This window comes from Xiphias gladius, chromosome 7, assembly GCF_016859285.1.
Source record: "Xiphias gladius isolate SHS-SW01 ecotype Sanya breed wild chromosome 7, ASM1685928v1, whole genome shotgun sequence".
NCBI lineage: Eukaryota > Metazoa > Chordata > Actinopteri > Istiophoriformes > Xiphiidae > Xiphias > Xiphias gladius.
In genome coordinates, this window is record NC_053406.1 from 2,088,739 (window position 1) to 2,101,583 (window position 12,845).

Below are 12,845 nucleotides of genomic sequence, written 5' to 3' on the forward strand. Positions count from 1 at the left end.
ACAATATTATAAGTATGGTGTAAGAGTCACTTGGTTGCAGGGTGCAAATTGGATTTGTGTGAGACTGAATGAAGCTGATCCACCTTTATCTCCACCAGGGTTGAAGGCTGAAACACACTTCTTCACTGGGATTACACAAGCTTCAGTAGAAATGGATTTACAGTGTATAAACAGTTACACTTCCATCTCATCCTGACCTCACTGCACTGAGTCTCCAGTCGTATTTAATGTCCTTCTCCTGACTTTTAAGCGCTTCCATCCCACCAAGATGTTACCCCTGAACCCTTCCTTACAGGAAACATGTTTTCTTATATTGTTAAAAAGTTAATAACTGCTTTCACCATCAGTACCTTTGCATTTTGTCTGTTTTTATTTAAAATTTTACATTTGCAATTAATATTCAGTGTCATTTCCCATATAATTCAGTGATTTCTGAAGAGTCTTTCTGATTAGGTTACGTACAGTAGATCTTTTATAGTGATCTGGTATTCTGGGTAACATTTTAAATGGCTCACATTGGTGACTGATAGCAGTCAAGGTTGAGGAGTATACCCATGAGCAGCACTGATACAATCTGGTACAAGCACAGCAGCCCTCATCCTTTTGAGGAAAACTGCCAAACATGCAATAAACAGAAACGTGAACATTGAGACATTGTTATTGGCTCTCTGTTCACTCATAACTTACTTTGCAATGACTCAGGAATGAACAAACTTTATTAGTACAGGTGCAACAACAGGCCAATTAACATTTTTCAACAACAGAAAACAAGAAAACTAGAGAAAATATGTCCATTTTGTTTTTAAGATACTTTACTATACAGGCAGACAATGTATCAAATGTAATTTTATGAAGACCACTTAGTTATTAATGGGTTTAATTATTAACTCATTCTCGTGCACAGATTTCATATTCAAGTGGTACATAAGAGCTAAACTGCATTTATTGCATGAAATTTCCCTTACTGGACAAACTACAGAATAAAGTTATAAAGGCAAGTTACTGTAGATTAAAGACCCAAGTCACAGAAGCTTAAATACAGTAGTTATCTAAACAGATAAAATAACTGAAGTCCAGATACTTTTGGAAATTTGGATCTATAGTCAGAGTAGACATCCCAAACTGTGGCAACATCAAACTGAAATTTCATAATCTCAAAACTATAAAATGTCACACTAAAGGCAGTTCATTTCAATGGAAATGTCACTCACAGTGAAAAACCACTGACAAATACTGTACATCAAGCATGTCAATAATGATAAAGATGTCCCAGAGGAGGCAGGGAGCCCTAGAGCTTAATTATAAAGGGCTTTACAATGACTCTACCAACATGCCTTCTTTGCTTTTTCTTTCTGTACCTGCTGCAGATTGTTATATAAACCATACCTGTGCATTTTAAGAAAGTCTAAATCATGCCAAGTTGGAACTTGTAACTGACAGCGATCACGTTCGAAGAATGTTCCCAGACAGAGTGCATTAAGACCATGTGGTTTAATCTCTGTTGAAATTTTGCGATTTGATAAACAGGAGGCACAAGAGCAAGGCTACGTACATACCCAGAAATAGTACAACACTGCCCAGTAGCTTCTCGATAGATCCATTACATTACACATGTATATGACCATAAGCAAACAGCCCTTCAAGAAACAGAGACTAACAATAAGACATCAGCAATGGACGTCTGTTGGTGTATATATAGCACAGAGTGTTAATACAGTCTTTGGAGCTTCTGGATTATGTTTCAGTGCGTTATGATAAACTAGTTAACCTCTCACTCACCTCCCACAGCTTCTTTGCCAGGGCATCATCTCGTCCCTTGGCTCCCACTTGTTGCAGAGCACAGTTCGAGAAGTAGCGCCCGCTGAGAGGCTCAATGCCCTCCTGCAGGGCGCAGTACAGGGTAGTCTGGGAGCCCCCCTCCGGGTCCATGAAGAAGAGCTTTGCAAAGGGCATCATGAGGATCTGCTGCCACCGGCTCATACTGCGAAATAGTTCTGTGTAGATGACTCCTGGAAAGAACAGAGATCATCCAAGCACGTGTGAAGCTCGGCTGAAGTGCTCCATGTTTACTGTAGAACACAGTTCAGCCTACAGGTAGTCTACTCTTCCAGCTGCAAGGCCTGCACTCCTGTTTTGACATCATGTAATCTTGTGGCAGCCATACTCGGGGACCGCTATGGTATATCATTCAAAAAGGGGTCCTTGAAAACAGAGTTTTGTGTCTGCAATCTTAGTTTTGCAAGCCTGTACATTTAGATTTGTTCCTGTAAACTTTGTTTTTTTAAGCTTGTGTTTTCGGCTTCTGCCTGCAAACTCAGTTTTGCAGGTTTGCGCAACCCGTTTTAGGCTGGTATTCTTAGGGGTGAAAAAACTGCGCTCGCGCACTTACACCGGCCCGCGGAGGAGGAGACCCAACTTCTTACCAGTCGGCGTCTTTCAAGCCGCTACAGCCAACACAACTGGCCACGTTGCCCAGTCAATAATGCGAGAGTCGATAGCTACTGGAGGCAGCTGCTGCTAGCTTAGAGATCCCAGTCGGACCACACACTTCGCACAAACAGGTAGAATGACCAATTCGGCCTCTGACGTACTAATGTGTATAAACCCGAGAACAGCGTGACGTTGGTGTTTGCTCGCTACTGCGCTGTAAGCTAACTTAAGTTTGTCTGGATTTGGCTGAGGTGAGCTGAATCAACGTTACTGTCGCTGCTGCTCTTTGGCACGATGTTTCGTCATGACCATCACTGTTGTATCAGTATGTTTCTCTGTGTCACCACACTGGGCCGTATTAACTGATGAGTTTAATCACACCTCTGTCTCTTCGGATCCATGTACAGGTTTACTCCAGTGAAGTAATCATTTGAACGTAAAGTGCTAACTACTTTATTTTCAGTCTGCTGTGTTCAGTAAATCCTCTCTTCATTAACATCCAACTGGCCCATATTCAAAACATATTTAGGTGCACTCTCTTTAGTGAACTCTATTGTAATTATATTTCTTTCTTTTGTTCTCATCTGTGCCATTTGCCACAGATCATTATCCACAAGTCTTTACAGGAGTTGATTCTTGAAAACACCTCCAAAAATTAACTGACCTTTCTCACCTTCAGAGCCCTTATTATTTTTGTTATGATTATTTGTAAATCACAGTTGTGACTCAGGGCTAACACCATTTATCTAATATTAAACAGCTTCACTGATTCTTAACAGGTGCATTTGTGAGCAGTGTGGGAGGTATGCCATGAACAAATCCTGCCAATTATCATATACATTCAGTGTCCAGTTCATCTACATAGCTAAAACTACAGTAGTCTAATGCGACAGCCCTGCAATTAATCATGCTTTTGTTAAGGTTCTAATGTTCAGTTTTACTCAAATTGTTGGAAGGTCATACTGAGAGGTGTTTCTGATATTATGGCCACCCAATTTAAATTAGTTAGTGGTACCTCAATGATCGACACAGTTCTCAATTCAATGTAATGCAACAGCACTACAAACTACAACAAATGGTCATAAAGTGGAATCGACAACTTACAGTTTGAACAAAAACTTAACACTTTAACCAGCATGACGGTATGATTATGCAATGCTGTTGTATTAGACTGCATCAGTTTCAGCTAGGTGGACCTCATAATCTGAACAATTAATGACGATTTTGCACAGCTATTGTTAAATTTTCAAAAAACCAAAACAAACACTGACAACTGACATCATTAGTGCCCGATGTTTATTATGGCAGCATTGCCCAGTGTTGTACTTGCTCACAAATGCATCGTTTAGAAATCTCACTTACTCACTACTGGCTCAATTTTAATCAGCCCTGAGGTACATATTCTCCCTCCTTCCTTCTTTGACATCTACCAAGACAGACCGTTACAAAAGGCCTCCAGCATCATAAAGGACTCTTCCCAGCGCTCTCACGGAATGTTTCTGTTTTCTTTATCTTGATGTTTTAATGTTATAGGGGTTTTCTGTGTCCTGATCTTGAGGGAAACTATTCTAAATATGACCTTTAATGTTGTTGAGTCGAATCGTCAAATCAAACTTTAATTAAACATCTTAAGATTTATACAGATCTTCAAGTTTCCTTTTAAACATGTTTTTCAGTTTAGCTGGCTCTTTCCGCTATTCACTAGAATAGCTTATTTCTGGGACGGTCGGGGAAGCGAGGCACTCGCCTCTTCGCTGTGTGAGCACAAAAGTGAGTGCATCTGTAACCAAATATTAATTGCAGCTGATTCTCTGTAAAAACCATTAACATAGCAAGATGTTTTTTTCAGTGGTATGTAGATATTGTGCAGCTCCTTTCAAAGAAATGAGTTGCTTTAGCACTGAGCCTAATCTGAATGTCCGCTGACAGTACAGATTACCTGATTCTTATCAAGATGCAAAATTGCATAATTCAAGCACTTTTGTTTTTTTTATGCTAACTCTAATACTCTACTACTGATATTTTGACTGACATATCATTATCAGATATTGCCAAACATTTTTCCGACATGCATAGAGTTGTGACGTCAAAATGCGAAGAATTGGTAAATATTGCTTTTTCAACATATATTGTGTCCCACCTGCATACTTCACACAAGTGATTATAAACATGTTTTCTTCTTCGTAGTTTGTTCACATTGGAACACAAAAATTCTTGATTTTTTCAGTTTATTGTTGCTGTACACTGTAACACGATGCAATACACAATGAAATGTAGATGGAAAAAAAGTGGAAAAAAAAAACATGGACACTGAAGCAACAGTTCAGAAAGCACAGAAATAAAGCCCCTTTCAGACATGCATCTCATTATGTTAATCATTACGTTTACCTTTTCCGCCCTCTGAGGAATAGTCATTATGGTCATTAATTTAGGCTTCAGCTTAAGTGTTAAAATCCATCAGTGAAGCCTGTGAGACGGTACTAAACACTGTTCTTCCTCCATTGAAGTTTTTCAACTTACCTCTGTTCACCAGAAGTGACACTGCTTCCTCCCGCGCGGCAGGTGCCAATATCGCGCAAGTGTTGTATCTCTTTCACATATGTCATGTCTGAATAAAGCCATAATAGAACGGAAACCTACTGTATGTCAGAATTACAAAAAGTCATCACTTGAACAGACACAGCCATGTTACATATTCCATGTCTGAAAATGGCTTGAGAAAATAAGTGCTATACACTTTAACCAAGATTTGCAGTAGTGTTCCAAAATCGCCATCTGATTGACATGTGTTTGCCGTCTGTCGTTTCTTGTTAGTATTAAGAAACAACAGCTAAAACCCCTAAAGTCTTATGAGGTGCGGTCAAAGGTGCAGCAGCCTCGAAACTGTCAAACAACAGAGGCAAGTGAGAATCCTTTTTTCTAGCTTGATCTTGGCCTCAAAAATAGCTGCCAGAGGATATGTTACGTCACCTACAATTCTAATTCTAAAATGTGCAGTAACCACTGACCTGGGTGCAGACAGTAGCAGGTGACATTAGTGCCCTCCAGCCTGTTGGCCAGCTCCCTGGTGAAGAGCACGTTGCACAGCTTGCTGCTGCAGTAGGCTCGAAAGTTTTGCCAGGCAGACGGACTGACACTGTCAGACACTGAATCTTTTTTGGAAGCCAGCAGAGGGAAGTCGATGTTTCCAAAGCAGTGCAGACGTGCCGCCACGGTGACCACTCGGCTGGGACCACACTGCTGCAGTCGCTCCAGGAGAAGGTTGGTGAGCAGGAAGTGACCCAGGTGGTTCACCCCAAACGCTATGCCGAAGCCATCCTCAGTACGTCCCGGACCCATCACACCTGACAAACAAAGAGTGTGTATTAGACAGCTGCTTCAATCACTTACTCTACTTCAATTTTACTACAATGTACTAGTGAAGTCAAATTTAATCGTTTTTGTTTCCTTTAACTATACCTTGTCTTTGTTTTGGTTTTATGTAAAAACAAAATATGTACCATGGAAAGAATTATTCCATAATATTTCAACATCTTCACCTGCGTTGTTGATGAGGATGTCCAGTCTGGGTTCAGTCTTCAGGAGGGTTTCAGCAAAACTGCGCACAGACTTTAGACTCATCAGATCCAACTGCATAAACACCACCTGACTGTTCGCACTCTCCTGAAAAACAATAAGTCTGGCTTTAATACACACATTTAGCAGAAATGAACAATACTAATGAACCTTGCTGATTAAAAAATATACATGTATTTTTATATATATATTTTATTATACTTAAAAATATACACAGTACTGTGCAAAAGTTTCAGGCACTTGCTGAGTGGTGCTTTTGCTGATGGATTCAGAGAATCACCAAACGTAAAGTGAAAATTATTCTTTTGCCTCTCCGTAGGGTCCATGAGGCGTAAATTCAATAATCTGCTCATCTCCATTAGGACCCACAACGACCTTGCTTGCACAGCCCAAAGGTTATGACTGTACATGCCGATTGCACACGAAAAAGTCGACCTGTATGGGCACCCAGTGCAGTATTAACAGATCTTTATGCATGTCCACTGTGTGTATGCATTTTGGAGGATATCTGGAACCATATACTCTATAGTCACAATTTTTGGATTAGTTGATCTACTACCTACTGACATTTGAAGCGGATTTCTCAGCAATCTTGTGGCACAACAGAGTGCATCGTCCCCGCAGCAGCCTCTCTAGTTCTGAGTACTTACTCTGCGAATGTCAAAAGCAGCAGCCTCAGCTTTCTCCCGGTTGCGGCAGGCCAGGATCACCCTGGCTCCTCTCTTTGCCAGGTCCAGAGCCGTGGCCTTTCCAATGCCAGTGTTGCCTCCTGTGCAGGAAAATCGCTCACGTACATCAAACTCAAGAAAAAACTTGACAAAAAAAGCACTGTGCTGAACTCAGTGACACCTACGCGTCTTTCAAAAGCCCGTCAATGTAATATTGCTTTACTCAACAGCAAATACACAGCTTTTAAAGTAAAGGATTAGAGCTATTGTATAGAGGGATCATTCCTCTTTTCATACATTTGGTGTAGAGATTATGCAAGCAGCATTTCATTTCAACATAAAGTTAGATTATTTAAATACCCATTGTCATATCACGCAGCACACTGTATTTTGGTAGACGAGGATCGTGCTGTTGTGTGAATCTTTACCTGCTTTCACAGGACTCATTTGTAAAAGACATCTAGCTCTTAAAATAGAAGCCACTTCAATGTTTTATTGACAACACGTAAGATAATGGGATGAATGAAACATAATTTTATGTTCACCATAATCTTTATATCTTCAGGGACACACACACAAAAAAAAAAAAAAAAAAAAAAAATCACAAAACAAAAGAATTAAACACATGTCCAAAGAATGGTTAAGTCGGGTTGAGGTGGGAAAAAATAAATATAAGAAAAAATAGTTATGGTTAAGAGGAAACGGGAAGTTATTTAAAAAAATATATATATTTCAGATATTAGGGTATTTTTGTGATACTGTCTCAGTGGATTAATAGTAAAGAATTCCGTGGGTTTATTGGGAAGATGCATGGGATTAGATTAGACTGTGGATCTATTCTGTTAATGTGGACTAACTAATCGGGCTAATATGCTGTTATCCTGCTAAAATATCCCAGTTTATCCTCATCCAGCTAATTTGGTTCTTTGAAAGTGGTTTGAGGATTGATTTATTAATCATGGATGAAGTTATCTTAAATAACAGTGTGCTCTTACTTTGAAATAAAGACAAAATGAGTAGAGGGTTGAAACCATGACCACCATTCATCTGACTGACTGAGTGCTGATGATGTGATGGCAGTTAATTGAGGTAGGTACTGTATATTGGATAACCTTCCAGCATGCAAAGGTGCACTAGATTCATGGACATAGGTCTAATTTTATGAGTGTTGCTGCATTGCTAAGGGTGTAATTTAGTTCTACATTGTGCTCCACAATGTTTCCACACTTTAATCACTGGTAAACAGTTAGATATTCCAGTGAATCTGGTTAGACTGGTGCATGACTGGTGAGGTTCTCCGCAATGGATGAGCAGGTGACTTTTAAGTGATAATCTGCTATAAAAGTGAGACCTTGCTAAACTGTCTCCAAAAGCAGCTTTCATTGTCTCAAGTGCAGTCTGCAGCTAATCATTTAATAAGTTTTAATGTTCAAAGGACATTTTTCAATACGTGCAAGTTTTTATCTAAAATCATAATTATATAAACCTCTTTCTTTATAAATCTAAGGGAGCCATTTGTATTTGAAAATTAGGTCATGTTTGGGATTCTACCTAAGGTCGCGGTCAGGATACAGCTATCTCTCAGTACGCTGCACTTTTGCAGGTTTAGGATTTTTTTTACTGCTGTCAGAACAGTTCCAGATGAGTGGTAAACCACCTTTCAAGAGCAAAAAACAGACTCAAATTGCCAGTTGTCAAAGTTGTGAAATTGTCAATATTATAATCTGGATAACTCAGTTATCGCCATATGAAGAACAGGGCCCTGGTATGATTTAAGTTAGTACTGGACACATTTCGTAATATTCCTTATTTTACATATAACAACTTGTATGGTTAGGTTAATATGTCAGTTTAGAGATCAATTTCTCTAATAAATTAGGGTAGTATAATAAAAACTTCCTCAACATCCTCATTCCTGCACCAGAATCACTCATAGTCTGATCACATTCAGTGGTAATATCTCATTTAATTGTGATCAGTGTGGGGAAACAGTGGAAACACTGGAGAGCAAAATGTAGAACAAAAGACACCTGTAACAATGCAGGAGCACATAAAATTAGCTTTTTGTCCACAAATCAATCCTCAAATTGCGTTCAAAGAACTAAAATTAGCTGGATAAGAATTAACAGGATTATTTTTGCCTGATAATTGCATGTTAGCCTGAATTAGTAAAACCTCTTGAAAAATTAGAACCATTAACATTTTTAATGCTACAATGAATGATATTGGAAATTAAAATCTAATGTCTTGTGATCGGTAATTTGAAACGTAGGCTATATGCGCAGCTCTGCTGTGGTCTGCTATGACTTTATCTGCTGTCAGTCATGCCTGTAGCATGATTGACTGGGGGCCTGTATCACGACGCAAGTTCAACTTAGTCTGGCTCTCTTAGGGTTATCCGGCTTCGCTGAGCCTCACATTGGCTGTCCTGGATAACCTGTATCACAAAGCTGGTTACCAACTGGCTCCACGAACTCTGGGTTTACCCATCCAGCTATGAGTGTGTTCAAGTGAAAGAGTTGTTAACGTGAAGTCAAATCATCAGAACCACACACACACACACACACACATATACATACATATATACACATATGTATAACTAGAACTAACTGGAATAGAATAAGAAGCTGTAGAAATACTAAAATTTATTTTCCAAATATTAAAGTATACTGTAATACTGTAAATAAGTACAAGAATTATTACAATTATTGTCTGATGATGAGCAAACTATTACAAATGTGATGCACATAAAACAGTTATATTAAGTAATGTCAGAAAAGTTTCTGCTTCTAAAGCAGAGAGGAGAGGAGAGGAGAAAAGTAGTTAATATCTCTTGAGGTCTATCTTACCGGCAAGTCTTCATGGCTATTTATGAGTAGGGGAATTATTTCTCTAATAAGGACCAGACTTTGGCTGTCCTGGATAACCTGTATCACGACGATGCTCAACTTGCTCTTTTAACTCTCGGTTTACCTATCCAGCCACGGATATGTAAGAAGGAAGAGGTTGTTAATCAGAGGCGACACTGTCAGAACCATGACTGAAGTTCTTAATATGAGATGAAATAGTGATAGCCGCGGGAAAATTCAGTTGTAGGGACAGCAGGAAGTGATACTCAGAAAGGTAAATTATTAATTCTACATGCAATCACAGACTGAAACATTAGAAATATTTTCCAAATAAGGCTATAAATACGTGTGGTAATTGTTAATTATAGAGTGAGTATTTTTTGCTTTTTTGTCTGTTGACTATTACGAATTTGTGATGCACATAAAAAGTTAAAATGAGCGTGACATTGTTTCTGCTGCCAAAGCACAGAAGAGTGGAGAGAGGAGACGTTAATGTCCGGTGGGGCCTGTCTGACAGAAATGTTGTATTTATAATCATGGGAAGTATTTAACCAGCTAGGGCTGTAGCCAGTTCAGTGGTCAGTGGAAAGACTGGACAGACACGGATCACTGGTCACTATCACTAGGGCCGCTGCAGCTAGTGGTCTGGACCAGTTGGTGAGTGGAGTGGTCTTTGTGGTCCTCACCACAGCCGAATAAATGTCAGAGATCATAATACTTTGTGTATTAAAATACACCCTGTTATCGATTATGCCTATATTCTCATTGTTGTAATGCATATTGCAGGTTGTGTGTCTATCTGTCTATCTATCTATGCATAGCATATAAGTAGCTATTTTATTTTACTTTTTTTATATATAGGAACCAGGGGTCCAAATGGTCCCTGTGGTCCAGGCAAGTTGTTCAGTGGTCGGTCGCGCGGTTGTGACGTCTAGTGGCAGTAACCGGTGGTACGCGTTAGCCGCCATGGCCAGCGGGCAGACCGGACCGGCCACTGCGTTGGCTACAACCCCTTCTCTTTTTAACAGTGTGAGGATTCACCTCCAAATACAACACGGCAGCGGGATTTTAAATTACCATCGCAGAGTCTCATCACGGAATAAGAGAATAAAAGCTTTGACACTGTCGGGAGCCGGTCAATGTCATGGAACAGCCAGACGGTTCTACTGATCTGCAGTATAAAATATCTATTGCTCTTCATGATTTGTCACTCCATCGTGAACTCTCCGGTTTCTGTCAGGATCCCATGGGATGTTCTTCCAGTGGTCTGATTGGTCAGTAGTCAGGCTGTTGACGGGGGCTGTTGACTGCTCGGAAGCAGGCTAGCCATGAAGCGTAGATAACCGTGGTGGTCTACTCACAGCGATTTTCCCACCAAATGACAAATTAATTAAAATGAGAGTGTGACATTCATACATATATTTATTATTATTTATATTCCTATTGAAGGTGCTTGGCCAAGTGCAAACTTTTCTTTGAGATGCCATCAAGCGGCCGTTAGGCGAACTGCACCTTTGACTTTGCCACCCAGCTTTACGCTGTTTGGTCCGATGAGACATTTACATCTTTTTGTTGGTGGACCTGTTTGTAACATTGCCGCCTGTTGAAAGGTGATTCAGTACAGCTTTTGACACAGAACAACATTTGGGAAAGTGTATCAGAAATCAACGACGCTACTACTGTTTACATGCGGACGAACAGTAAGCTACAGGTTAGCAGAAGCTGACTGGTCAGGCTTGTTACCTGTAACAATGGCCGTCTTCCCCTTCAGCTTCACTGAACTTGAGCAACCCGCTCCTTTGAACACACCGTAGTACACGATCACGTAAAAGGAAACTGCTCCTGCTGCGAGGTAAAGCAATACCGACATCACTGCACTGGACTTGAACTAACGGTGTCAAGTTGGCTAGCATTACAGCAATATTCCGGTTGAAACTTTCAAAATAAAACCTTCGTGGACGAAGGGCAACCCGACTCCGATGCCACAATTAACTTCCGGTTGGCTTCCCAGTTTAGAGTTAATGAAACGACAGCAACATAGCTATTCAAAGTTAAATTATATTGTCAAAGAGAAATGACAGCCCAAACAGTGTGTTATTTTATCTGTATTATTGTTATATACGTCCTCTGTTTCAAGGGTCAGTATTTAAAGAGGTGGTCCAGGCCCGTGCCCGATGTATACTATATCAGAGATTCTTCTTGTGTATTGGATTGCGTGTCTGTGCGCTCTTTTGGTCACCTGCAGTTGGTCACGTTGTATGATGAAAAAAAAAAGCCAGTTTAGATTGCAGGTAAAGCATGCATCCGGTTTTTGATGGTTATCACCATGGTCCGGGCCTCTGTATTTTTTCCAAGGTGTATTAAATGAAGGCCGTGAAATAATTACCTAAAAAAACTCCACTTTGATGCTGCATAGATATTGTACAACTCCAAGATAACCGACTTCCTCATCTGATCACCGGCGTCATTGCTTGTGGGTGGAGCGAATGATCTTGTCCGTACTACAAAATTTTTACTCAACATGGTCCTTTGAACCTAGCATAGTTATAGTATTATAATACGGTATTATTTTATATTATTTTGCTTACGTTTATGTTCTGTTTGATTTAATTTAAATCCAAAATGATAAAAAAATAATGTGTATATTATTTTATTAAATTATTTTTAATACACTTTGGCAGGAGAGACAAGTGAGCAGTTACAGAGAAAGGGACAGTCAGTGAGGACAGAGAGGGAAATGAACTGTATGGTGTAGTGTGAATCTCCCTCGAACAATTGCATTAAAAAATGTCTAGATTCACTTTCAGATGTTTTGGGATCATTTCAGCATCTGTATTTCCAGATTGTAGTGTGGGTCAGTCATTGCAACATTTAAGCTGATTCACAAGCATTACTGCTTGACAGACAATTTATGCCACTGCCCCATGACATGGTTTTGAAGCTATTGTTATCCAATTTTCTCCCTCCAAATGTCTTCAAATGCACATATGTAGATCAGGGAAATCGAAATGTTCTCCCCTGAAATCCCCTTAGCAAGCTCCGTTTTTTGGACCTCTGTGTTTCTAAAACCATGTGAATGGCCTTAAGGTACTTCATGTATTGAAGTTTTGAGTAGAATTAGCCTATAGTTGCTGGTGTAATGTTCCTGTAGATGTGACACGAAAGACTGTTGTATAACTGTCTGTTAAAAGACCTGAGCCAGTTTACAGTCGGCTTCTCGATGAACATCCAGTTTAAACAGATTGTGTATGTTCTGAACTTGATTGTTAACAGCTAACACTTCATTACCTGTTACAGTTTACTGTCAAAGCCATGGATAAAA

General features: G+C 39.7%; 1 protein-coding gene across 2 annotated transcripts; it reads right to left on the reverse strand.

The window, feature by feature from the left end:
- Window positions 1-386: 386 nt before the first annotated feature.
- LOC120792309 (dehydrogenase/reductase SDR family member 13-like) lies at window positions 387-11,469 on the reverse strand. 2 transcript variants are annotated; one of them, XM_040131410.1, is made up of 5 exons: window positions 11,267-11,393; window positions 6,657-6,775; window positions 5,970-6,093; window positions 5,439-5,774; window positions 387-2,009 (listed from the first exon to the last, which is right to left on the reverse strand). In XM_040131410.1, exons 1-5 carry the CDS (start codon window positions 11,391-11,393, stop codon window positions 1,750-1,752), a joined length of 966 nt encoding a protein of 321 aa, XP_039987344.1. In that variant the 3' UTR covers window positions 387-1,749. The 2 variants fall into 2 exon arrangements, with proteins under 2 accessions (XP_039987344.1, XP_039987345.1); XM_040131411.1 differs by lacking the exon at window positions 387-2,009 and adding an exon at window positions 4,632-5,038 and having other exon boundaries at window positions 11,267-11,469.
- Between the last annotated feature and the right edge of the window lie 1,376 nt (window positions 11,470-12,845).